Genomic DNA, 27,360 nt, shown 5'->3' on the forward strand with positions numbered 1-27,360 from the left:
GCCGGGGGCTGCCGGCGGGGCGCAGCTGGTTCCCGCCTGCACACGGGTGCAGAGAAGCTGCCAGAGAAAACTCCGTCCCGCCCGGAGGAGTGCAAACCCTGCTCCTTCTCCCTTCCCGGGAAAGGAAGAAAGCCTCCTTCCAGCCCTGCTAGGAAGAGCGCTCCGGGCACGGACTGTGCGCCGCGGCTCGCCGCGCGCTCCCTGCCTCTCCCCCTGCCCCTGGTCCCCGGACTGCCTCCGGGACCAGGAACACTCCGTCCCGAAGCCGTGCGCACTGGGCCGCGGCCGCTCTTCCAGCAGGAGTGGGCGAGGCGTGCCCTCCCGGGCCGAAGCGCGATGAAGAGGCGCGAGGAGGGCTGAGCGCAGAGCGCGCGGCCAGGGTCCCTTGGCTCGGGCCCGCGCCCCGTCTCCCCGGGGTGGGGCAGGGCAGGGTGGGGGTGGGCCGAGGCGTGGACTCGGGGAAGCCTCTCGGCGACGCGAATAAAAGGGAGCCGGCTCGCCGCGCCGAGCTGGGAAGCCTCGCTGCCTCGCCCCCGGCCCGGGAAAGGCATGGCCCCGGCGGACCCCCGGCGGTGACTCGCGCGCCCCGGCCCCGCGGATGCTCAGGGCGCCCCGCTCCCGTGTGTCGCGGCTTCCGAAGGACAGGTGAGGACCAAGGGCAGTCTGGGCGCCCTGGGGGCGCGGGCTTTGCTGGAGGGGTGGAGTTGGGGTTCGGCCAAGGGAAAGGCTGGGCGAGGGCGACGGCGAAGAGACGCATGGCACTGTCCCTGGCACTGAGGCCGAGGGGCCAGTGCGGAGGCAGGGGAGAAGCCGAATCTTGCGGGAGGATCCCTTTCTCCCTCACCCCTTCCCTCCCTGAACTGGCATCTTCGCTCCGACCCATCCCTGGTTTCCAGGGAGGCGCCCAGGGGGCCCCCAACCCCCCTACGTTGGAGGGGACAGCACAGCTGCGGGGCCTCCCCCCGAATCCCTCGGGCGCCCAGCGCTGAAGTTCCCCAACTTCCTCCTCTTCCCCTGGAAAGGGAGAGACCCTCGGCCCGCTGGGGATTGAGCCGCACGGAAGCTGGAGAAGTCATCACCGGGGAGAGACGGTTCCTGGTGTGCGGGTCCCAGCAGGGGCTACCCGGCGGCCACCCGAGCTGCGTTCCGGGAAAGCCCATCTTTTCCTTGGAGCGGCGCTGGAAGCCGGCCAGGGCGCAGGGCCGCCGCGCCAGCTCGCCCGCCCCGGCCCAGCCTCTTCGGGTTCCCCGCCGGCCCCAGCGGCCCTGCGGGCTCAGGGCGCCTCCGCCCGCGGCGCCAGGCCTAGGTTTCCCTGGGGACGCGCGCTCTCGGTCTCCTGGGAGGACCTGGCGAGAACGCAGGCTGCGGAGCAGGCGTCGCCACGCCGGGGCCGGGGCCGCCTTTGGGCACAGCGCGCGTTGCGGGCGCGGGCGGCGGAGCCAAGCGCCGAGGGCGAGAGCGCAGGCCGCCGGGGGAGGCTGCACTCGGCCGGGCTGCAGGGACCCTCTCGCCCCCGAGCGCAGAGGTAGCGTCTGAATTTGCTTCTCGCAGGGTTGTCTGCACGGAGTGCTCTTGACGCGCCCCTCAAAGATAGGGCGCACAAGGGCTTGGGCTTAAGACAATATCTATTTGGAGGTGATTTAAAGGATGGAAAAGCTCCGGATTTGGGATGCCCATAGCCTGTGTGAGTGGATGAGTTTGATATCAGAGCAGGCGCGTTTCTGTGGTGTGCACTTTACTTTCCACGTGCATTGCTATTTTTAAGCAAGCTTCATGCAAGAGATGACAAACATATAAGATGATTAAGGGATGGCCAATGCATGAAAAAAATAACCACGGCATTCTAAACGAGACGGCTGAGGCAGCCTATTATTTGAAATATCCAAGCATTTCCATGTTTGTGTGTATGACTTCACGGATTGTTTTCCTTTGCCTGAACATACGTCATCGGGTAATTCCTTTCCTCGTCGTTTAATGTCACATTTTACAAACTGCGTCCCCGATGAACAACGACCGTGCATCGTTGTAACCCAGTGGATCTTCTAAGAAAAAAAAAAAATTAAGGATGGTACACAGACCCGCATATAATGGAACACATTTTGCGTTAGTGAGTGCGAACCCTTTAAACACCTCCAGAAACTATTTTGAAAACTTTAAGTAATGTTATTGAAAGAAAGGGAACACTCTTAGTAACGACCTTCTTGAGAATTTTTTGTAAAATTCGAATATGTACCCTCCATAATGGCTCGGAATTAACATTGGGGGCGGACACACAGTTAATTTAATTCCTTTATTATTATAGAAACATAAAGATCTTTCTCCTCTCTCTACATATATACAAATACATACACGATTATGTGTATATGGACACAAATGTATATATTTTTGTGTGTCTATGCCATACATACCCTCGCTCATCACCCACTGCGATTTCCAAATCGTAGTCTCAAAGTCAGCAAGTCACACTGCATCTTACATAATGATTAAAGTTAATGGGGAAAAGATTAGGAAAATAACTTTCGTGTTTCTTGGCTCAGATATCTTGTGTCGCGGAAGGATACCATATGACGTCTTGGGAAGCCCTAAATCCCAGGGCACACGTGGAACAACATTTGCTGAGCATAAGAGCGACCTGGCCATAAACGGATATCATTTTGTGGTTCCCCAACAGGTGTCCAGGAATAACGCACCCCGACAAGATGCCAACGCACGCGCACTGGCCAGCACTCTCCGTGGTGCTGATCGTGCTCTGGGGACATCCTCGACCCACGCTCGCCTGTCCTCACCCTTGCACCTGCTACGTTCCTAGTGAGGTCCACTGCACATTTCGCTCCTTGGCTTCTGTGCCCGCTGGGATTTCTAAACATGTGGAAAGAATCAATCTGGGGTTTGTACCACATTCTTACTGAACAATTTCAGCCCCTTTGCTCGCGTGTTTGTTTGTTTCATACATGTATGTGCATTGACGTAACCGTGAATGCATATTCCCCTCTGTGTCGCTCTTTCTAGCATTGCATACCTTGATATGTGCAGAATCGGGGGTGATGCATGTTAGCTATACCACATGCAGTCCTTTGGGGGCGGTTATCTGAATTTATCCATCAACTGCAGCCACAAGGTTTAATAACCAAGCATCGTGAGCAACCTCAGTGTGTCCAGACATTTCCCTTGATAACAATTATTTTCCAGATAGTAGATATGAACGAAAGTATCGGACACAGACGTAAATATATAAATGCACTTACTTAAATAGACTTTAGAAGCTATTAAAATAATTTTAAAATTTCTGACGTTCTGTAAGTTACCTGGATGATGCGATTATGATCTTGCGGAAATAAAAGAGTTCCTGCAGATTTTGCCTCTTTAAAATACGGTTGTATTTTAAGAGATATTTTCATGCAGCCTTTCAGATAGAACTTCTTTATTTTAAAATTCCGTTCCATACGCAGAAACGCTTTCTATACATAAATATTAGTTGCTATGAATTATAGGTACACACGTGTAACTTTATAAACAATTATTTGGACTTCCTCAACAAAATACATAAGCTATTTTCCACCACCTACAAGACAACAAAATTAACTTAGGATTTGAGGACCGGCCACTGATGGGACATTTTGGTAAAATGAAATGACCAAACCTGAGTCAATGCACAGATAATTGTACATATGCTAGGACATCTTATAGCACAGAGTTTAAAAAAAAAAAAACTTCTTGCATTTATAAAGGCCGCTAGTCGTTGAAGAAGAGAATGGGAATTAAGACAGTGAGATAGGAATTTCCGTCATCGAAGGGAGTAGATCATTACATAGTTTTCTCAATAAAATCTTGGGAGACCTATGGCTGGATTTTCAGATAATCCAACCACAGTAAGGCTAGCTCAGTAGGGGAAACAGTTCATCCTTGCCAGAAGAGGGGATATCAATCCTTAAACCGGTTTCCCTTTTACAACCTTACAATTTAGGGGGGCACATGACTTGCCGAATGGGAGAGAGGAGAGGGAGAGCAGCTAGTTACGTTTGTAGAAAGGAAAATGGAATTCATCTCTGATTGCTCTTCTTTCTTGCACCTGCCGGTGGGCACCATGCTTCTGTCTCAGGGCTGTTGCTCTCGTGAACCACTCTCAGCATATTGTCCCATATCACTGTGATTCACCTCCTTGTCCCTCAAGCCGGACCCCTTGGCAGAGCACAGAGTGAAGGTACCATCACACAGGCCTTCGTAGAGTCCCCAAGAACATGTGAGGCTGGGGGTGGTGGAGAAGAATGGTTTTCTGCTGTGCGTCCCACTCAGAAGGCTTGAATGTGTTACCTGTTGTGCGTTGAGGGTCTGGTGGGGGGGTATCAGTATTTTCCCTACTGGCTGTCAGGTTGGAAACCGGGGTGGAGACGATGCCACAGGCCTCCAAAAGTTAACCACAGGGTTAACGATGTGATGGCTTGGTCCTAGCAACACCACGAGCCCACGGCAGGTCAAGCTGTATATACCTCACAATTTCTGTGACGTTTTCCCTCTATTTGTCTTTACGTGGAAATATTTCGTCCTGCTGAAACTTGATTTCTCAGTTAGAACATAGCTTCCGTGGGTTGCCTTTTAACCAACTCTAAATGGTAAAGACTATGAATTACGGTCTCCCCAAAACTCTGCCACTGGAGTAGAACATAGATAGCAAGATCTTTCTTTTCCTATTGATGGCAATATGATTTTGAGATGCCGTTGTGTGATATTAAAGGAAAAAGAAAAACAGTGAAGAAGTAGGTTCACTGCACCCACATATGTTACTTCCATCTGGCTTAATTGGTAACGCAAATCAATACGGCGTGGTTTCATTGCAATCAATAAGATCTCTCTTCTATGTCAGCACTTTCTCTGAAAATCAATCTCAAATTAGATTCATGAGACTGTCATCTTGCATTTTGTGGCTGGGGGGTGTGTGGAACGAAGAGCAACGTCTTCTGATAGTTCTCAGGGTCTCGTTTGTCTTCTAGCCATCTGGAAGGAGGAGAAAACTCTCAAGGAATGAGGGATTATTGGCAAAGCACTAATGAAATCTTTTATTCCCACACAGATGTTTTCAGGGTCCTCCGTCAGCATGGAAAGAGAGATCTGCTGTTTCCTGTTTGGACAGCCCTAGAGCTTTTTTCAAAAGTTACTTTCCAAGTATTTTTAGTAAACAAACAACAACCAAAAAAAAAAAAAAATAAGTCATCCACTGAGTGTCATATTTATAGACCTTTAAAGATTTTTTTTTTCCCTTTGATGAAAAGACTCGTTGGGATGACCTCTTTCGGAATTTCCCAAATTTCCCACACTGCCCTTTTTTAATTTGTAAATTTGTTTTGCGATCCTAACCGGTATCGGTAAAGGAGTCTCACCTGTATGTCTGAGATACTAGAAAACATTTCTCTTGAGACGGTCCCGAGGTCCATTACCGTCCATCGACAGGTGAGGAAGGCCTTCTGCACAGGAGGGCGAGTGGTCGGTTATGTTGCAGACTCTGCATGCAGTCATTTCACTCTCTTCCCGGAGCGATGCACTGATTTTCCCATCTCCCTGCTGGGTGTCAGGTGGGTGCACAGAGCCTTCCTCTGCACGCGAGGGAAGAAAATGCCTCCTGCTTTTGGCATTCAGGCAGTCCCTTTGGCTTTTGTCTGTCCCCACAAAGTCTCCCCATTCACAACTCTGCCACCAGCAAGCGGTGTATCTGTTGGTCTCCAATGCCTGTTGAAAACAAGCACCAAGAGGATCCAGTAGGACAGGTTCCTGAGCTGGCATGCCCCCCATTCGGAAGGGGGAGGATGTATACAGGCGTGAGGGAGTCCAAACAGTGCCGTTCTCGGTCCTCAAACACACTCCGTCCCTGCATCTTCTCCATCTTCGCACCCACCATCATAGTTGAATGTCCAAGTGGAAGTGAGAAGTTTTTTCAGCATAGACACAAAACGCTAGCGAGCATAGCACAGCCTTGGACTAAGATGCACCAAAGAGCATCAGACTTTCTGACTTGCTTTCGAGGCTGAGCCTTTGACTCTCACCTGCTCTGTCCCAAGACCGACCTCCTCCTTCTGGTCTTTCTACTCGTGTTACCTTCAGGGTCTTCTCGGGGGATTTTACTTACTCCCTCTCCATGGAGCAAGCATTGTTCTCACACATACCTTAGTTGGTATCGATCGTCTTCTTAAAACCTTCCAATCATTTCCCATTGAAGTTGGAACAAATGAAACACACTCCCTCCCGTGGCCTCCCAGTTCCTAGATTGCCTGGTGCCTGCCAACCCCACCTACCTCACCTGATCCTATTCTCCCACTTTCCAGGCAAACCTCAGGCATCAAGAAATGGAAACGAGTTTGGATTCTGCCCTGCATTCCCTGTTCGGTTCACCATCCCAGACAGAGTTCACTGTAGACCCTAAATAATAAGGGAATGAGGCAGTACATCATTTCATACACCATCCCAGTTTGGGTTAGACTCTGTGTTTTCAGTTTCAGTCTACTTGGGACACTATTTCCATTTTGCTTAGGACAGTTTGTTTTGGGGGCTGTCCCGTTTTGCATGGTGTTGATGCCAGTAGCACCTTCCCCCTTTCCCAGTTGTGATCACCGAAAATGACCCCAGATATTGCCAAATGCCCCCAGGGGGCAAGACGACCCCGGTTCAGACCACTACCATAGATGGATAGTTGATAGATCGATCGATGGGTAGATAGATAGATTAATGATAGATGGTTGGATGGATAGATAGATGATAGGTGGATGGATGGATGGAAAGTAGACAGATGATGGATGCATGGATGAATGAACGGATAGATAGAGAGATGGGTAGGTAGATAAATGGTGGATGGATGAATCAATGGATGAGTGGATAGATAGATGATAGATGGATGCATGTGTTGATGGATGGATAGGTAGATAGATGATGGATGGATGGATGAATGAATGGATAGATAGATGGATAGGTAGGTAGATAAATGATGGATGGATGAATCAATGGATGGGTGGATAGATAGATGATAGATGGATAGGTGGATGGATTGATAGGTAGGCAGATGATGGAGGGAGGGATGGATGGATGGATGGATGGACAAATAGATAGACCAAAAGGCCGAGTCTCTTCTGCTTGGGCAATTTCCAAATCTCAACACTCTTGATATTAGGGGCTGAGTCATTTTTTGTGAGTGGTCACCCCGTGCATTGTAGGATGTTTACCAGCACCCTTGGTCTATACCTACCAGATTCCACTATCACACCCCCACCCAGTTGTGATGCCCAGGCATGTCCCCGGACACCGTCCATACAATCCAGAAGGGGGAACCTCTGTATATAATTGTCCATTGACTCCATGAATTAAATGACAAATGGGAACCATGATTACATTTTTACTCTATTTCCTCTGTGCCTCTTTTTGAATCGCTATCGCATTTTCCTAATGAGACAAGATATGTTTCCTTCCATCAGATCTTTCCTTTGTGTAAGTTGGTCTTATAAAACAACCCAATGTTTAAAGTAATTCTGTGAAGAGTTCCAGGCAATCGAAGTGAGTGGTTTTGCTCTCAGAGGTGGTATTTCTTGGAATTCATAGCTGAAAGGTGATGCTTCCTAGAGCTGGGAGGAGTGATTACCCACATCTCCACTTCTCATTTGGGGTCTGGGTTCAAGCACATATGTGTGTATAAGAAAATTAGACCTGGTGTCATCTGGTGTTCTAGGCTATGAGCACTTCACCTGCATTGTCTTCAGGTCTGTTTCCTTTTTCCTAGGGGAGAGGAAGACATACGGAATGTCAGGCTAGATGTGTTCAGTTCAGCAGAAGGAATGGCACAAAGTCACAACCCTGCACTACAGGATTCTTCATTCATTTCGCAATCCCTTCCCCAGCGATTGACTCTGGGGAGTCCCTTGTGCCACCAACAAACTAGCAATGAGGAATTTTCAGATTGGTCAAGGAAACATCTGTACCAATGTGGATGCAAACACAAAACCCAAAACACACCAGAATGTTTACAAGTAATTTAGAGAATCCATCAGAAATGGCCACTTGTGCTTGTGAAATATGGTGTCGGTGTGTTGGGCGGTTTGCTCTTTCATTTGGTCCTTCAAGCCTGGAGCACCTCTTTCTCTTGTTTTATGATGCAAAGCTACTTCCCCAGCTGCCGGTTTCTTTGCGTTCATGCTAATTCTCTGCATTCATCATTACTGACCCTTTCCAGTGCAAGTTTCCAAGGAAGAGCCATTCGGACCGACTTCCTTTAACATCTTAAACCCTACTTGTTTCCCTAAAATCTCCTCTAGATCCATTAGCATGTTCTTAGTCAAAATATCCAGTGAATATTCCTGGATTGAATGAAGACGAATAAAAAATACGTCACTTACCTTTTGACCAGGGTAACAGACGTGAACACAGAGCAACAAATGTGCGTTGGGAACTGCACCGGTAGACCTCAGAGTCAACGGTTTGCTAACTCGCTCCTGGGCAGGCTGCAGAATCTTTCCCAGATGGGATTGAAGCATTCACTGTTTCTTATTCCAATTATTATTATCATTCTTTTTGTTGTTTTTAGATTTAATAGTATACAGGCTTTGTCAGAAACCTCGTTTGCGGGACTGACCAAGTTGGAGCTCCTTATGATTCATGGCAACGACATCCCCAGCATCCCGGACGGGGCTTTAAGAGACCTCGGCTCCCTCCAGGTAAACCTGCCCTTTTACGAGCATCAGTAATTGCAGCCTGTACGACCCTTAATGAATAGTGGGAACGATCTACTGCTCCCTAACGATGAATAAAATTGCCATTTTTTTTTTAGGTTAAAAACCAGCTTCATGTCATTACTTCCGTGCCCTTTGTTCAGGTTTCTGTCCCTGCTTGTGGCTTTGTAAATGATAAACAGGATTTTCCGCCGCGCCCCTGTCTCTGCAGGTTTTCAAGTTCAGCTACAATAAGCTGCGTGTGATCACAGGACAGACCCTGCAGGGGCTCTGGAGCTTAATGAGGCTGCACATTGACCACAACAAGATCGAATTTATCCACCCGCAAGCATTCAGTGGCTTGACATCCCTGAGGCTGCTCCACTTAGAGGGAAACCTCTTGCACCAGCTGCATCCCGGCACGTTCTCCACGCTGACGTTTCTGGATTATTTCAGACTCTCCACCATAAGACACCTCTACCTCGCAGACAACAGGATCAGGACTCTGCCCGTGGGGATGCTGCCCAGCATGCCGCTTCTGGAGAACCTTTACCTGCATGGGAATCCGTGGTCGTGTGACTGCGAGATGAGGTGGCTTCTGGAGTGGGACGCCCAATCGAAAGGTAAGCCAGGAGAGCAGAGCGAACGTGGCTCCCAGCGGCACATTCCTGACCCTTCTGAAACGGTTCCATTCTCTGGTGTTCTGACGTTGCTTTATCTTGTGAAGAGCATGTCACCAAATCAGTATGGTGGGAGCCTTCGTGCAAAGTGTACGACCTTGATGTTAGGACATCACCGTTCCAGAATGGAAGCATCCTTCGGTGAAATCGAAAGCGATGATCATTTAATCAGTTATATCCGGTTGACTACGATTGTCTTCAAATCAATATCTGGAGTGTTACTGCAGCTTTGGGTTACAGCTAAGTGGGGGATTTTAGGCGCATCCCTGTCCTATGAGGAGGTGTTCAAGGAAGTTTGGAGAAGAGAACACTAGCAGTGGCTATGACGTTATTCTCTTAAGAATGGGGGAGAGGGATGTTCTGCATGTTATCCCCCCTTCCTCAAGCTGCACCTTGAAACCCATCCTCGATCCCATTGGGTTTACCATATCCCAAGTCTGTTGACTCACGTCCATCCTCATGGCCCCCAGCTTGGGTCCAGCTCCTTTATTCTCTCTCTAGGAGGAGAGTCGGGTCTTCTGGGCGGGTCTTTGCAGCCTTGGTCACCCCTACTTCAATCATCTCTACCCAGAGCAGTTGTCCATACAAATTGCCAGAGGAAGTGTGTGGTCCTGCCACACTGCTGCCTAAACGTCCACTGATTTCCCATTGCTCGTGGGATGGAACGTACACTCCTTACTAGGAGTTCCTACAAAACCGTGCGCACTCTCCTGCAACAGTCGGGTCCCCCACTTAGTCACTCACTGTAGCCACACTGCTGTCCATTTGCTTCCTTACACCTTCCAAACCTATTTCCCACTCAGTGTCATTGCACCCGCAAAGACCACATGTTCCAGGGTCTGGCTTAGTTTCAGCGCTCAGAGCTTTGTTAAAATGTCACCTCCCTTGGGGCTGCTAGGTGGCTCAGGAGGTTAAACGCCTGACTTCAGCTCAGGTTATGATCTCGGGGTCCTGGAATGGAGGCCTGTGTGGGGCTCCGTGCTCAGTGGGGACTCTTGCTTGCCCTTCTGCCCCTTCCCCGGCTCTTGCTTTCTCTCTCTCTATCTCAGATAAATAAATAGAATCTTAAAACAAATTGTTTTTTAAATCATCTCCCTTAAGAGGTCTTGCTGTCCTCAATTTCTACGTAGCATCTTGGCCTATGCCCATCTAGGACCTTCCTGCACACACGTGTTATGTCCCACTTTCATGTAGCTCCAAGCTGTAGATGATGGCTCTTTGACAGGTTTATTCCCAGTGAGAGTGGAAAGAAGAGGGCAGATATCCAGAGGACTGTAGTCTTCTCCTTTCCCCAACGTGAGGTAGTGTGGCTCCGTATCGCTTTAGAAAAGGCATCTAGGTCCGGAGCAGGGAGAAAACATAATTTGACCTTGCAAATGTCAGTTGGAGGAGACTTTGTGACTTTGCAACAGACACATCAAGTAGAAAATTGGCTGTGGAGTTCATAAGATGTGTGTTGACTGGAGAAGCACGTGTGGGAGCCATCATTGGATAATGGATGATGATGGAAACCTACATGTGGGTGAGGCCATGGATGATGGGGCAGAGCAAGATGGAATGGGACGTAGCCCAAATCAAGGAACACGCCATCACTAATGAGTCAGTGGGCCGAGAAGGACAAAAGAGTGAGAGAGGCAGAGCAGTGACCAGATGAGGAGAACATCCTAGAAGACTTGATGTCTACGAAGCCAAGAGTAGAATATAAATTCAAAATGTAGTCACTGCCTGAAATGAAAAATTGCAGCAACAGAAAAACATTATAAAAAATACATTTGATGTGATTCATGGCAAAAGTGGGTCCTTTAACCTGGAACTATTTTCACTGGTTTACTTGTTGATGTAGATTTTCCTGGATCTTTAGAGAAGTTAAGTTGTATAAGGGGTGGGAATAGAGTTGCTTAAAAAAAAAAGTTAAAAATACTTCTGAAAAAGGTATTCACTATTCATTGTGAAGTAGTTCTAGAATGGTGGTTTCTTACCACCCTCCCTGCTAAACTGATTGAAGGTCATCGGTGAAGTCACAGACGGGGTAAGGTCTTAAATCGTGAGGGACGTGCACTGAGGTGACAAAGGTGCACACGAAGCCTTCATTGTCTTGCGTGTGCAAGGCGTGCCAGTCTTGGGTTCATTCTCTCAGAGCATGTTTGTTTGATTATTTGTTTCAGGGACTCTGAAGTGTAAGAAGGACAAAGCCTATGAAGGTGGTCAGTTATGTGCCATGTGCTCCAGTCCCCCCAAACTGCACCAACGAGAGATTCACAAGCTAAAGGACATTACTTGTCAGAAGCCTTCCATCGAGTCCCCTCTGCGACAGAACAGGAGCAGGAACGGCGAGGAAGAGCAGGAACCAGAAGAGGACGGTGACAGCCAGCTCGCCCTGGAGGGCTTCCAATTCCCCCCGTGGAACATCTCTTTGAATATGACTGACGAGCACGGGAACACAGTGAACTTGGTCTGTGACATCAAGAAGCCAATGGATGTGTACAAAATTCACCTGAACCAGACAGACCCTCAAGAGATTGATATAAATGCAACGGTTGCCTTGGACTTCGAGTGTCCAATGACTCGGGAAAACTATGAGAAGCTGTGGAAACTGATCGCCTACTACAGTGAGGTCCCAGTGAGGCTGAACCAAGAGCTCATGCTCAGCGAAGACCCCAGGGTCACCTACCAGTACAGGCAAGACGTGGATGACGATGCTCTCTACTACACGGGCGTCCGAGCCCACATTCTTGCGCAACCGGAATGGGTCATGCAGCCGACCATAGATCTCCAGCTCAACCGACGTCAGAGTACGGCCAAAAAGGTGCTGCTCTCCTATTATTCCCACTATGCATTAACGATGTCCACCAAAGAGGCAAGGCGGTCTCGGAGCAGAAGCTGGGTGATGATCGAGCCCAACAGAGCAGTGCAAAGAGCTCAGACTGTGTTGGAAGGGAGCCCATACCAGCTGAGCTGCAACGTGAAGGCTTCTGAGAGTCCGTCCATCTTCTGGGTGCTCCCGGATGGCTCTGTCCTCAAAGCACCCATGGAGGATGAGAACGGCAAGTTCTCTATCCTGACCAGCGGCTGGCTGAAGATCAAATCGACAGAGCAGTCGGACTCGGGTTTGTACCAGTGCGTTGCTCAGGTGAGGGATGAAATGGATCGGATGGTATACAGGGTCCTTGTGCAACCGGCTGCCACTCAGCCATCGGATAGTCATACAGTAACGATTCAGAAGAACCCAGGGGAACCAGTGTTGTTGCCTTGCAGTGCTCTGGCCATCCCCGAAGCCCAGCTCAGCTGGATTCTTCCAAACAAACGGATAATTAATAATTCGGCTAACACCTCACATGCCTACATGTTGGCCAATGGAACTCTCTCCATCCCAAAAGTCCAAGTCAGTGACGGCGGTTACTACAGATGTGTGGCTGTCAACGAGCAAGGGGCGGATCATTTTACTGTGGGCGTCACAGTGAATAAGAAAGGATCTGGCAGGTCATCCAAGAAGGGCAGACACCCAGGTGGGAAGACTCTTTCCAGAGTGCCAGGAGATGTCGTGGAGGACGAAGGGGGTTCAGGCATAGGAGACGAAGAGAACACTTCAAGAGGGGGTCTACACGCAAAGGACGAAGAGGTACTCATCAAAACAAAAGATGATGCCATCGCCGGAGGCAAGAAACCCAAGAAAGGGCGAAGAAAACTCAAACCCTGGAAGAATTCTGAAAAAGAACCTGAGAGCAACATCGCCGAAGGTCGCAGAGTGTTTGAGTCCAGGCGAAGGATAAATATGGCAAACAAACAGATTAATCCAGAGCATTGGGCAGATATTTTGGCCAGAGTACGTGGGAAGAATCTCCCGAAGGGAACTGAAATACCCCAGGCCATTAAAACCACCACTCCTCCATCCGTGAGTCCAGAAGTGACACCCATTTTGCCTGCTGTTCCTCCCCCCTCGCTACCACCTGCACAGACCACAACCAGTGCCGAAGAGAGCTCAGCAGATGCGTCTCTGTTGGGTGAGGACGGTCAGGTTTCCGGTACTGTGTCCTCAGCCAGGATGGGACTGGAAAGCGGGCACGATGGATTAATTCTTGCTGAGCCCCAAGTGACAAGCACACATCTGGAAGAATTCACTGACCATGGCTTTTCTAAGACTGAGGATACAAGTCCCACTGAAGTTGACCCCCAGTGGGCTACAGCCAGCACCCCGATATCCATGCCTCATGAGTCTTCTCCTACTCTGCAGACCCTGGACCTGGTCTACGAGGAGCCCCCCAGTGAAAGCACAACCACAGAGCGCTGGCCTGCCGTCGGTGCTGGATCCATGCCAGAGCCTACATCAAATGCGTATGAGTCTCCATTGGGCGCCATGTCCTTGGCTGAGTCTGAGACTGTCCCGTACATTTCTCCAGATCTGGAGACCAACCCACAACCCGATGAAGACAACATGGAAGAGCTGACCTCCACTCCCTTTACGCCAACCACCGTCTTGTGGGTTGAGGACTCGGGGGCATCTGAACCATTAGAAGGGCTCACATTAGGGGAGCCAGATGCCCCATCAGAAGGACATCCACAGGGAGGAACAGACGATGCTCTGCTTGTGAAAGGTGCTTTAAGCACTCAAGGCAACCCGCTGATTGAAAAGGGCATAGAGGAGAATTCTGAGACGCTACGGGAAGGAAATATGCCAGAGAGAGACCCCACAAAGTCCGGAAGTCCTGAGAGTATGGGCATGAGCATCGAATCTACCACTGTGCTTGACTCTACCCCGGGAGTGAATGGCACCACCCCCTTTAAACATCCCAGGGAAAGCCCACGTGGCGCCCTCTTTGACAAAGACACCAGCACAGTAACAGCAGTGACGCCAGCAGAAAAGGCCACTTCGCCTTTGGGGCTGAGCACTCATCCTTCTCGAAGAAGACCCAACGGCAGGAGGAGATTGCGCCCCCACAGATTCCGACACCGCCATAAACAGACTGCACCCACGACTCTTGCCCCAACGGAGGCTTTTTCTACTCGACCTACTCAAACACCTGAAGCGAAGGCCGCAGAGCCTGCGGGGAGGGCGCCGGGGCCAACAGCTTGGGTTGACCTCACCGCTGGTGCCTCCAAGCCGTCGGAGCCGGAGAAGCAGGCAGAAGCCGTATCCAAGGGGACCCCACGAAGGAAACACGGGAAGAGGCCCAATAAACACCGCTATTTCACCTCTACAGTGAGCTCGCCAGTCTCTGCATCCACACCCAGCCCTTCCCCCGAAAACAAACATAAAAATATCAGCGCCCCCGGATTGGAAACTGTGCTCTTGTCTACAACCGTTTCCCTGACAACTGGGGACCCGCATGGGATAGCTACAGTGGAAGACTCTGTGACAACGGCCACAAAAAGGCACTTGCCACCCAATAAATTCCAAGACACAATTCCAGTCACCTATAAGCCTGTATGGGACGGAGAAGAACTGAAGCGTTCCGGTGTCACAAACGTCAATGACTACAGAACCGGCAGCTCGGTGCCTGACCACGCCTCCGCTAATGCCGCATCGCCTCTTGGCTTTGAGGTCTCCACCGTGGCCGAATTTCCCGAGGAATCGGCTCCACCTAGCTTTCCGGCCACCTCACGCTGGAACCCCCCAAGGGTTGTCTGGCCTGGGAAGCTGCAGACAGACGCACCTGTTACCAGCTCTGTGGAAACCCTTCCAGTCTCACCCTTTCTTAAACAGTCGGAGGACCTGGGTGTTCCTCCTCAATTTCCACCCCCAGTTGCAGCCCCTACATTGTTTCAACCAGAAGAAGTGGTTGCTTCAACCACTGTCTCGAGCCTAAAAGCAGAGCCGTCTTCAAGTGAGGCAGAAACCACCATCCGTGCTCAAGGGCATCGCGAAACCACTCCAGCTGAAATTAGAGCTCCGCATCACATCCCAACGCCCGCTCCGCTGGAGAAGACAGCATCCCCATTCCTGGCCACCACTCTCATGCCCTCAGTCCAGACCTTCACAGAGCCCACACCTCTTACTTCAAAGACACCTCCAACATCAACGGTTCCCGAGGAAAACGTTTTCTTGAATTATGTGGGGATCCCAGAAGCCAAAGCACCCCCAGTGAAAAATGAGGGAACTCAGCATGTGTTGACACCAAATGAATTATCAACCCCTTCTTCCAACCAGGATAAATTTAACTCAGCTCCAAAGGAGCAGTTGGAGAAGGACGCATTTGATGGAAAGACCCAAAACAGTCTTCCACGTGGGCCCGATGGTAAGCACCAGGGCGGGAGAGTCCAAGTCTTCCCCCAGCCAGCCAGAGCTCCTGCCAAACCCATCCCTCCGAGGGGGACGGCGAGGCCACCACATACGGCCACAGAAGGCTCCTTTAGATACTTTGTGACTTTCCAGCCCCCTCGTCACTTGACCAGTAAACCAGGAATAACGGCATATCCTTCAAGGGTCTTGCCAGAGAATAAGCCCCTGACGACTCCAAGATTTTCAAGTACGACAACTCCCATTGTTCCAGCACACAAGCCCAAACCTGGCATTTCCACTAAGTTTACTGACCAAGGGCTAGACCGATTCAACAGCAACTCCAAAGTGTTTGGGAGTAACAACATCCCGGATCTCAGAGACCCTGTTGGCAAGCTTCCAAGTTCAAGAGTCCCTCAATATCCCAGTGGAAGGTTCCCTTTCTTTTTCAACAGGACTCTCTCTTTCCCACAGTTGGGAGTTACTGCGAAGCCCCAGATGCCTACCTCTCCTGCCCCCGTGATAAGAGAGAGAAAAGTGAACCCAGATCCGTACAATAGGATACATTCTCAGAGCATCATCCACATGGACTTTGGTCCCCCGGCACCTCCATTAGTGTACCCTCCCCGGGCCACGGGGCCACCTTCCACAAACTCACAGAACATCCCTGTGGTTTACTCCACCCGGAGCTCCATTCCCTTCATGGCATCTTCTGGCCAGGCTTCCGGAAGCTTCCATCAGAGCAGCTCAAAGCTCTTCTCTGTGGGAGGACCCCCTGCATCCAAATTCTGGATGGTTGGGGAAAAGCCCCAAATTATCACCAAATCCCCTCAGACCGTGTCTGTCACTGCGGAGACAGATGCCGTGTTCCCATGTGAGGCCACAGGGAAACCCACGCCTTTCATCACCTGGACAAAGGTTTCCACAGGTAAGGCATTTACGTGTCTGCATTTTAACTGGGGCTCGTGTAGAAGGAGGTTACCGAGTCTGTGACCTCAGGCAAAACTACAGAGTCTGGGCAAAGGACAGATGGATGGGCCAGAAGGGGACATCTGAGAACCTAGATACAAGGATATTCCTTCAGGAGGACAGGAAGTAAGGACCAGAGCTCCTCCGTCAGCTCTAAAGCATGTGAGATTTTAATGGGACCCTAGAGACTTGTCATAGGTTCTTTGGGTAGAGAATGACCTACGCTCGGGAATATTTCACAAAGGAACCACTTGTCTTTTCCCAGAGAAGCCTAGCACAAAAGTCTTCACCGCCCATGTGGGGTGCCATGAGGGTAAGGAGAAGAGAGCAGATGGCCTTTGCCCTTCCACTGGCTGCCACTGTAAATGTAGCTTGCTCTGGGGTCATCAGACGTTGCTTTGATTTGCACCTAGAGATAAGGTCGCGGTCATTTGCTTGGGCTGCCATAACAAAGGACTGCAGACTGGCTGCCTTATAGACAGACCTTTATTCTCTCCTGCTCCTGGAGGCTGGGAGTCTGAGATCCAGGTGGGGCTGAGGCTGGGAGTCTGAGATCCAGGCGGGGCTGAGGCTGGGAGTCTGAGATCCAGGTGGGGCTGAGGCTGGGAGACTGAGATCCAGGTGGGGCTGAGGCTGGTTCCTTCCGAAGCCTCTCTCCTTGGCATGTAGACCCCGTGTTCTCCCCATGTCCTTACGTTTTCGTCCCTCTGTGTGTGTCTGTGTCCCTTATTCCCCTACGGACACAAGTCCTCTTGGATTACAGTGCATCCCCAATGACCTCATTTTAACTTCATTATCTCTTGAAAGACCCCATCTCCAAACAGTCATGTTCTGAGATCCTAGGGAATGGGACTTCAACGTATGCATTTTGGGGAACACAGTTCAGCCCATAACAATGGCGTATACTTGGAACTCTGGGATGCCCGAAGAGCACTTGGCTTTGTAAAAATGACCATCTCCTTTGAATGGCGAAACAATTGCCTGGGGACAGAGGAAAGTATTATCCGAGAAGCCTCAGCCTCCATGAAAGACCTGCCTCGTCCTCTTTCCCTTTTTCTCACTCCAACACAGCCATATCCTTCAGGCCTGGATTCTGATCAGAGGGTTTTTTTTTTTCTTTTCTTCTCCATTTTGATGATCCAGGAATGATTTATACTAATAGCACTCGAGGGAACCGTGCATTCTTTGCTTGGGTTTATCTCACCAACGTTGGGAACGTTCCAAAGTTCAGCAGAGGCTCTGGGTACAGGGGAATTATGGGCTTCTTTGATCAGCTCGACATTGACGTCACTATGTTTTCCTAGTGATTTAATAAGGAATATTGCTCGAAGTAGCGAATGGGGAACACCATGGGGTTTTCATGGTAAGAGGATGGTGACTTTGTTTCCCTCCTGGGAAATCCCATCCGTATCAATCCATAGGGTTTCCATATCTGGTGTGATACCAGAGCATCCCTGGGCCATGCCCCCTCACTAGACGTACACGTGCCATAAATGAGCTTCTCCCGCCGGCCGCAACAGAGGGAGCTTGTCAGAGCTCACCGGAGAGCCGGTGGTGGAAGCAGGACCCAGGAACCCAGCTGCATGGGAGAGGAAGAGAATGCTGTAGCTTAGGGCTTTCCAGTTTTTAAATCTGGGATTTGTTATTATTCAGAAAGGGTGAAGCCAGTACATCAGGAAATGCCTGCCACGGAAGACCGTTTGTTATTCACTGTCCATGAGGAGGGGACCACACAGGGAAGGACCAGGGTCTGTCGGCAGGCAGAGGGAGAGGGGGAAACGTGCCCAAGAGCCTTTATTGTGGTTTCTGCAGCAGAAACAGGCCACACAGGGTGAGCAAGCTTAGCACTGGCTGGCTTGAATGACTTCGGTGGCCTCTGGGGCACAGGGACTCCGCTATTTGTCTGGTACTTGCTCTGGGAAGATGAGGGCAAGTGCATTGCACCCAGGCCGTGTGAGAGAGCCAGCCCCTAGACAAGGAGGTGGGAGTGTGGCCTCTGGGTGGCTTGCTTTGCATTGAAAACGTGAATTGTTTGCTAACTACAGGAATTGCCTAGCCCTGGGACGGGCCGTCCTCCCACCAAGAGTCACCATGACCCAGATGTCAAAGCCTCATAACACTTGGTTAACACAGATCTTTGCTTTGGCAAAGCCCCATGAAGATGTGATACACGACATAGGGAGGACAGGGTGTGGGGAGAGAGAAGCACAGGCCCCTGATGTTAGCAGTGCATGAGCTGGGGTTCAACTCAGCCACCCTGGGCAGGGAATGACCTGCTCGCTCTGGCTCATGCTGGACTCCGGAGCCTGGCCGGGGAGAGGCAGATGGGGGCTGTAAGCCCGGGGACCTCAGGGGGCCAACACCTGTGCCAGTGAGGCAAGCTGGCTTCTCTAGGAGCTGAAATGACAAGGAGATCCCCTGGGGGTGGGGGCTGGGCCTCATGCAACTTCTAGAACACTCTACCAAACCCATGCTGGCTGCCCATGCTTTGCTTGAAGGGGGCATTGGTGTGAGGTCAAAAATGGTGCAGCAGAATGCCTGTCTTCTGCATATCGGAGATGGGGGCTGGTCTACGTTGTTGCTGTTTGGGACATAAAGGGGAGAATTCAGCTACCTCACTAATAATCCTCCTTCTTGGTTTTTCCTGCAAGGCTGTGTCTACGTGGAACCTGACTGTGCCTGTTTTGACTTGCAGGTGCTCTCATGACCCCTAACACCAGAGTGCAACGGTTCGAGGTCCTGAAGAACGGCACGTTTGTCATCCGAAAGGTACAGGTGCAAGACCGAGGCCAGTACGTGTGCACAGCCAAAAACCTGCACGGGGTGGACAGGATGGCCGTCCTGCTGTCTGTCACGGTGCAGCAGCCCCAGATCCTCGCCTCCCACTACCAGGACGTCACCGTATACCTGGGAGACACCATCGCCATGGAGTGTCTGGCCAAGGGAACCCCAGCCCCCCAAATCTCCTGGATTTTCCCAGACAGGAGGGTGTGGCAGACCGTGTCCCCCGTGGAGGGCAGGGTCACGCTGCACGAAAACCGGACCCTGTCCATCAAAGAGGCCTCTTTCTCCGACAGAGGAGTCTACCAGTGTGTGGCCAGCAACGCGGCGGGCGCGGACAGCCTGGCCATCCGCCTCCACGTGGCGGCCCTGCCGCCGGTCATCCACCAGGAGAAGCTGGAGAACATCTCGCTGCCCCCGGGGCTCAGCATCCACATCCACTGCACCGCCAAGGCCGCGCCCCTGCCCAGCGTGCGCTGGGTGCTGTGGGACGGGACCCAGATTCGCCCATCGCAGTTCATCAATGGGAACCTGTTCGTCTTCCCCAACGGCACGCTCTACATCCGCAACCTGGCGCCCAAGGACAGCGGCCGCTACGAGTGCGTGGCCGCCAACCTGGTGGGCTCTGCGCGCAGGACCGTGCAGCTGACCGTGCAGCGCGCGGCGGCCAATGCGCGCATCACCGGCACCTCCCCGCAGAGGACCGACGTGCGCTATGGCGGGACCCTGCGCCTGGACTGTAGCGCCTCGGGGGACCCCTGGCCGCGCATCCTCTGGCGGCTGCCGTCCAAGCGCATGATGGACTCGCTTTTCAGGTATGTGCCCGCTCCCGGCTCGCCGTGGGTCCCTGCGCTCCTGCGCGTGCTTCCCCTTTGGGTGCTGGGGATCGGGTCCTAAAACATGCCTGGGCCCATCTTGGGAGCCCTCTCCATGGGGTCCGGCAGAGAAGGGAATGGCTCCGTGTCCGGGACGAAGACTCACAGACCTGACTCCTAGTGCGTGCCGCGCTGGGGAGGGGGACATTTCGTTTTAGCCCAGAGAGATCTTGTCTTTATAAACTGGGAACAAACACCTGGGCTTTCACCCCCTTTCCTGCCCCCTCCCCAAGAAAAGAAATGAAGCAATTAGCTTTCGTTTTAATGATTATATTTTAATTAAATGTTAAGTGATAGTATTAGCTACAACATTTAGGTTGCCTTCTGTGTGTATTGTCTGATTTCAACAAAACACATAGACGCAGTTGCAGATCCGATCATAAAAAGGCCCTAGCTTAAGAATGAAAGGGTGTGAACACAAAAAAGTTAAAGGCACGATTAGGGCACCAGGTTGGCACAACGATTTCTAACAGTTTATTTTGGCTGCAAAGAAAGTCACCTTCTCATCCAGTGCCTTCCGTTCCCCTGTGTATGGACCTGGAGCACTGGTTCTCAGCCCAAGGGCTATTTTGGCCCCAGGGAACCTTGGGTAGTGTTTGGAGACATTTTTGATTGACATGACTCAGGGAATGGGGGGCGGCCACTGGCTTGTGGTGGGTGGAGACCAGGGACACTGCTTAAAGCCCTACAGTGCCCAGGGCGCCCCACCCCAGAGAGTCATCCAATCTCAAAGGTCAGTAGTGCCCAGGCTGAGACACTCTGACCTGGCATGAAAGACAATTGGTCTACCATCTGTCTGTCTATCTATCCATCCATCATATCCATCCATTCATCTATCCAACCATCTATCCATCTATCCAGCCATCTAACTATCCATCTTATCTATCTATCTATCTATCTATCTATCTATCTATCTATCATCTATCTATCTATCTATCTATCTATCTATCTATCTATCATCTATTATTTATGTCCATCCATCCATCCATCCATCCATCCATCCATCTTATCTATGTATCTATGTATCTATGTATCTATGTATCTATGTATCTATGTATCTATCTATCTATCTATCTATCTATCTATCTATCATATATTATTTATGTCTATCCATCCATCCATCCATCCATCCATCCATCCATCCATCCATCCATCTTATCTATGTATGTATCTATGTATCTATCATCTATCTATCCATCCATCCATCCATCTTATCTATGTATCTATCTATCTATCATCTATCTAATCTATCATCTATCCATCCATCCATCAGCTATCTATCTATCTATTTATCTATCTATTGCAGTGGTTTTCAGCTAGACAGATGGCACCACCAGGGAACACTCATCAATGACTGGGGACAATTTTGGTTGTCACACTAGAGTGGAGGCTGCCACGGGCATCTGGTAGGTGGAGACCAGGGTTGCTAGTCAGCACCCTGCAGTGCCCAGGACACCCCACCCCAGAAAGTCATCCAGCCCCAGATGTCAGCAGGGCTCAGGCTGAGAAACCGTGGGCTAGATCCAGAAGTGCCAATGTCTCTTCAATACACGTCTCAAGATACAGAGCACAGAGACAATGGTTGGCAAAATGCAGTCGAGGAAGCATCAGTGGTGCTGTGGTGGGGAGACCCTGGCTTATGGTGTCTCCAGCATCCACAGCCCGGCCGCTCAGGCAGGAATTCACACGGACATCAGTCCCTCCCAGGATGCGAGGAAGGAAGACAATGCTCAGGGGCTCTGCACGGCTGTGCCTGGCCTCCCCCACCTCGCTCCAACGCTGGAAGAAGGCACTTTCTTGAAGCCCGAGTGTTAACTTGAGACAGTTGGGTGGTGCCGAGTGAACCTTGCACACTCCGTCCACAATACCACGTACGCAGTTTTCCCTGGACTGCCTCCCAGCTCGGCAGATGCACTGCCATGTGCGGAAGAACTGTTTCCAGCTCTTCTTGGCACGGCTCACGCAGCGGTGAATGAAGGGCAGCAGCAGAATGTGATTCCGCTATGAATGTGAGCCGTTCTGCTAGTGTCTCCCCATAAATCACAGATCGCCGTCTCTGCGGCTTCATTATTACTAAATGTTGACTAATTGCATTCTTAGGAAAGTGTGATTAAACAACCCATGCGAGTTTTATAAAAGAGCGGGCTCTATGCCTTGCCTACACATTGGGACTATTTAAAAACACAGATATCGGAACTTTTCCTGAAGCCCGATCCCCACTGGTGGGTAGGCATGTCTGTGTTTCTGGGTCGCTCCGTGGATTGTGATTAGGACCAAGGCTAGGAATCACCGCTTCGAGGTTTCCAAAGGCTGGCAGACATGAGCTGCTATACAAAGTTTTGGACTCTAAACTCTAACACACATTGAAATGTCTTTGTCTGCTCCTCTCCTACTGATTTATGTTGACTTGATTTGCACTCACGGCCAACAAAATGGTTTATTTGGTCATTTTGAGTAGCTGTTTGTATTTTATTCACAATAATCAGGTTGATTCAACCATAGGCAGACTTTTTTTATTTTATTTTTTTGGTAGCTCTACAACACAGTTCCACACACGCTGTTTGAATAATGCAGAGTTTAGGAAATATTCATGGATTTAAATTCAACCCCCTCCTTCTCCAATAACACCAGTATAAATTATGTGTCATGGAGATTTTTCAACCTGGATGCTTTTAAAGGAAGAACCCCCCAAGTCTTTCCACCTCTTATTCAAAACATGAGTTCTGAGTTGCTCAAGGACACCCCACTAGATAAAGGTCACATGCATAGTGAAGACCTTCTTGCCCTTCTTCTCATTATCAGCCCCTTTAAGCTGAAAAGCTTTTGAACTATTAGGCCAGAGGTGTGTGGGCTTAGGTCCAACGTCATCATTTCACATGGGGGAATGCGACACCAGCTTGGGGTGCTAGCTGGCAAATGTCCTCCAGCTTTAGGTACGAGTTCTAAGGAAGAAGACATCACGTTGATATTTCCATGTTCTAAAGAACCCAATGTTAGCATTAAAACTCTGGAAATAACCCCAATTACACGGTGCATAGAGTAGCCATCTGGCAGTGTCCAGCTTCATAATGGGATATAATATAATACGAGATTGTCAAGGATAAACGTTGTTTCTCAAGTCTTTGGCTGATTTTCACATCCCTGAATCCGTGGACAGGCCAGCCAAAGGTCAGACTCTACCAAGTCAGACTTATTTGTGGTAAATCAATCATGTCCGTCTGTGAACACAGTCCCCTTCAGGCTGCAGAACCCATGTGACATTTTGCGGTAACAGCCGTGTGCCCAGATAGTTCCCAGAACCACATGTTTTCATTTCATTCCAGTGACCTGAAGCCAGGATAGAGCATATGGGAGACTGACATCCTCCTCTTTTTCTTTTTTTCGGTCAGCTTTGATACCAGAATCAAGGTGTTTGCCAACGGGACCCTGGTGGTGAAATCTGTCACGGACAAAGATGCGGGGGATTACCTGTGTGTTGCCCGGAATAAGGTTGGAGACGACTTTGTCGTGCTCAAGGTGAACGTGGTCATGAAACCGGCCAAGATCGAGCACAAGGAGGAGAATGACCACAAAGTCTTCTACGGGGGTGACCTGAAAGTGGACTGTGTGGCCACTGGGCTTCCCAACCCCGAGATCTCCTGGAGCCTCCCAGACGGCAGCCTGGTCAACTCCTTCATGCAGTCTGACGATGGCGGTGGCCGTACCAAGCGCTATGTGGTTTTCAACAACGGGACCCTCTACTTCAATGAGGTGGGCATGCGGGAGGAAGGGGATTACACCTGCTTTGCCGAAAACCAGGTTGGTAAGGATGAGATGAGGGTGCGGGTCAAGGTGGTGACCGAGCCCGCCGCCATCCGGAACAAGACATACTCCGTGGTCCAGGTCCCTTACGGCGACGTGGTCACCGTAGCATGTGAAGCCAAAGGGGAGCCCACGCCCAGGGTGACGTGGCTTTCTCCAACCAACAGGCTGATCCCTGCCTCCTCCGATAAGTACCAGATATATCAGGACGGCACTCTCCTCATTCAGAAAGCCCAGCGCTCCGACAGCGGCAATTACACCTGCGTGGTCAGGAACAGCGCGGGGGAGGACAGGAAAACCGTCTGGATTCACGTCAACGTCCAGTCGCCCACCATCAACGGGAACCCCGACGCCATCACCACCGTGCGGGAGATCGCTGCCGGCGGGAGCCGCAAACTCATCGACTGCCAGGCGGAAGGCATCCCCACCCCGAGAGTCCTGTGGGCCTTTCCCGAGGGGGTGGTTCTGCCGGCCCCCTACTACGGGAACCGGATCACCATCCATCGCAACGGCACGCTGGACATCAGGAGTCTCAGGAAGAGCGACTCCGTGCAGCTGACGTGCATCGGCCGCAACGAGGGAGGGGAAGCCAGGCTGATTGTCCAGCTCACTGTCCTGGAGCCCGTGGAGAAGCCCGTCTTCCACGACCCCGTCAGCGAGAAGATCACCGCCATGGCCGGCCACACCATCAGTCTCAACTGCTCGGCCTCAGGGACCCCGACGCCCACCCTGCTGTGGGTCCTTCCCAACGGGACGGAGCTCCAGAGCGGCCAACAGCTGCACCGGTTCTACCATAAGGGTGATGGCAGGTTGCATATCAGCGGCCTCTCCTCCGCGGATGCCGGGGCGTACCGCTGTGTGGCCCGGAACTCCGCCGGCCACACGGAGCGGCTGGTCTCGCTGAAGGTGGGGGTGAAACCTGAGGTCGGCAACCAATATCACAATCTGGTGAGCATCATCAACGGGGAGACCCTGCAGCTACACTGCCTCCCTCCCAGGGGCCGGCCGGCTCGCTTCTCTTGGACGCTCCCCAACGCCATGCTCTTAGAGGGCCCCCAGACACGGGGGCGCTTTTCCCTCTGGGAGAACGGCACCCTCACGGTACGTGACGCCTCCGTGTTCGACCGGGGGACCTATGTGTGCAAGGCGGACACCGAGTACGGCCCTTCCGTCATGAACTTTCCAGTTATCGTGATAGCCTACCCTCCCCGGATCACCAGTGAGCCGACGCCCGTCATCTACACGCGGCCCGGGAACACCGTCAAGATGAACTGCATGGCCATGGGCATTCCCAAAGCCGAGATCACCTGGGACCTGCCGGACAAATCACACCTGACCGCGGGGACACAGGCCCGTCTCTATGGGAACAGATTCCTTCACCCCCAAGGCTCCTTGACCATCCAGCAGGCCACACACAGAGACGCGGGCTTCTACAAGTGCACCGCAAAGAACATCCTAGGCACTGACTCCAAGACTACTTACATCCACGTCTACTGAAACGCCTCCCCCCCGGACGTGGGCTCCGAGGCCATTGCTTCGGAAGTTACAACAAAGCATCTTTGTAAGGAAAACCGCCGCAGCCGGATGGTCAGAACTCTTAACTGATCTGTCACAGGCATGGTGGCCCCCGGCTGGATTTCAGGTTCATGTTGACTTTGACCTATGCTTGTCGGCGAAAGGAAGCCATGCAGACACGGGAAGGGTGGTTCGGCCTCTCCGGGGACTTTCGTTCACGTTTACAGCAGGCCGCCTGCTCCTGTCTGATGTTTCTCAGGAGCTGGACGCATATGGCGGTGTCTGTCTTGCAGATGACAGATTTGGCTTTCCTGGGCATCTGCAGCAGACCTAAGGAGCACTCACTGAAAATAAACCATACAGATGACCAGTGCCTTGCTGCCCCATTGAAGATGCATCCCCTAGTTACCCTGCTGCAGTCTTAACATGATAGAATGTTCTAGAATGACTACCCATGTTTCACTTCCTTCCTGTCACTTTAGAACTCCAGCTTGCCCTGTCAGGGCTTAGAACCACAGTGACTGATGTTTTTATAATGTACAATTTTCATACACTACAGCTACCATTTTATATGGAACTCACTTTTTATATAATGGAACTCACTTTCTCTCTGGAACTCACTTTTTATATAATGTCTAACATAAAGACATTTTATATTTTCTTTCCAATCAGACGATGAGGCTAGAAAGAAAGAAATACTTTCTGTCTCATTAAAAATAATAAATTATTGGTCTTTACAAGACTTGGGTACATGAGAGCAGATATGGAAATACAATTGTAAAAACAAATCCCCTAAACTTCCTTGAGCAAATTCAGTAACCGCTATTATATTACCTTCCCCAGCAACCCTATGGTGTGGGAGGCTGGGATATTGGATTTTCCTGTTTGTGGATTTATCTTGAGAGTGGGAGTCGGGGGAGAGGGCAGGAGAGAGAGCTAAGCCATGACTCTGCACAATGAATCCAGAGCCTCCTAGAAAAGCCCGGAAGTGTCTCCCCCACCCGACCCCCCCGTCCATGTGTGCTCATGGAAAATAGGACACACGTTATCCCCATGACTGCTTTACTGTATTTTTAAGGTCAACATAATGTACATTTGATAATAAAATAATATTTTCCAAATAACCGGGCAATGATAATAGTCCTATTTTCCAAGGCAAGAGCACTTCAAGTGATTTTATATCTGCACGGCCTTTACTATGTGCCAGATACAGGGAGGGGCCCTGCAAGTACCCGGATGTATAGGGAACACATCCTGCCTCGAGAGTTCATGCTCCACACACAGACCTTCAGCCAGAGGGCTTCTTAACCTCTGCACCCAGCTGGGGCTGATGACCGTGGTGTGGGGCGTCCTTGCCCTGTGGGGTGTTGAGCAGCATCCCTGGTCTCTACCCAACAGATGCTGGTAGCACGCCCCACTCTAGGCGTGACAACCAGAAGTTGCCTCCAGATACTGTCAGATGCTACTGCTAAGTTGTCCCTGGTTGAGAACCACAGCCATAGATGCTAGATACATGAAGAATGATGACGATGATGAAGATGAAGACGATAGATAGATAGAGGGATAGATGGATGGATGGATGGATGGTTGGATGGATGGATGGATGGATGGATGGATAGATGATGGATGGATGGATGGATGGATGGATGGATAGATAGATGATAGATAAATAGATACAGGGATAGATGGATGGATGGATAGATGATGGATGGATGGATAGATAGATAGATAGATAGGGATAGATGGATGGATGGATAGATGGATGGATAGATGAAAGATAGATGACAGATAAAAAGATAGATGATAGACAGATATAGGAATAGATGGATGGATGGATGATAGAT

The 27,360-nt window shown here is 50.7% G+C and overlaps 1 protein-coding gene across 1 annotated transcript; it reads left to right on the forward strand.

The window, feature by feature from the left end:
• Positions 1-26,645, forward strand: LOC113240777 (matrix-remodeling-associated protein 5). Its single transcript, XM_026478183.4, has 7 exons — positions 1-645; positions 2,672-2,887; positions 8,558-8,687; positions 8,914-9,304; positions 11,527-16,503; positions 19,240-20,140; positions 23,590-26,645. Exons 1-7 carry the CDS (start codon positions 599-601, stop codon positions 25,496-25,498), a joined length of 8,571 nt encoding a protein of 2,856 aa, XP_026333968.3. The 5' UTR covers positions 1-598; the 3' UTR covers positions 25,499-26,645.
• Positions 26,646-27,360: the final 715 nt, after the last annotated feature.

Source organism: Ursus arctos, chromosome Y (genome assembly GCF_023065955.2).
Source record: "Ursus arctos isolate Adak ecotype North America chromosome Y, UrsArc2.0, whole genome shotgun sequence".
Taxonomy (NCBI): domain Eukaryota; kingdom Metazoa; phylum Chordata; class Mammalia; order Carnivora; family Ursidae; genus Ursus; species Ursus arctos.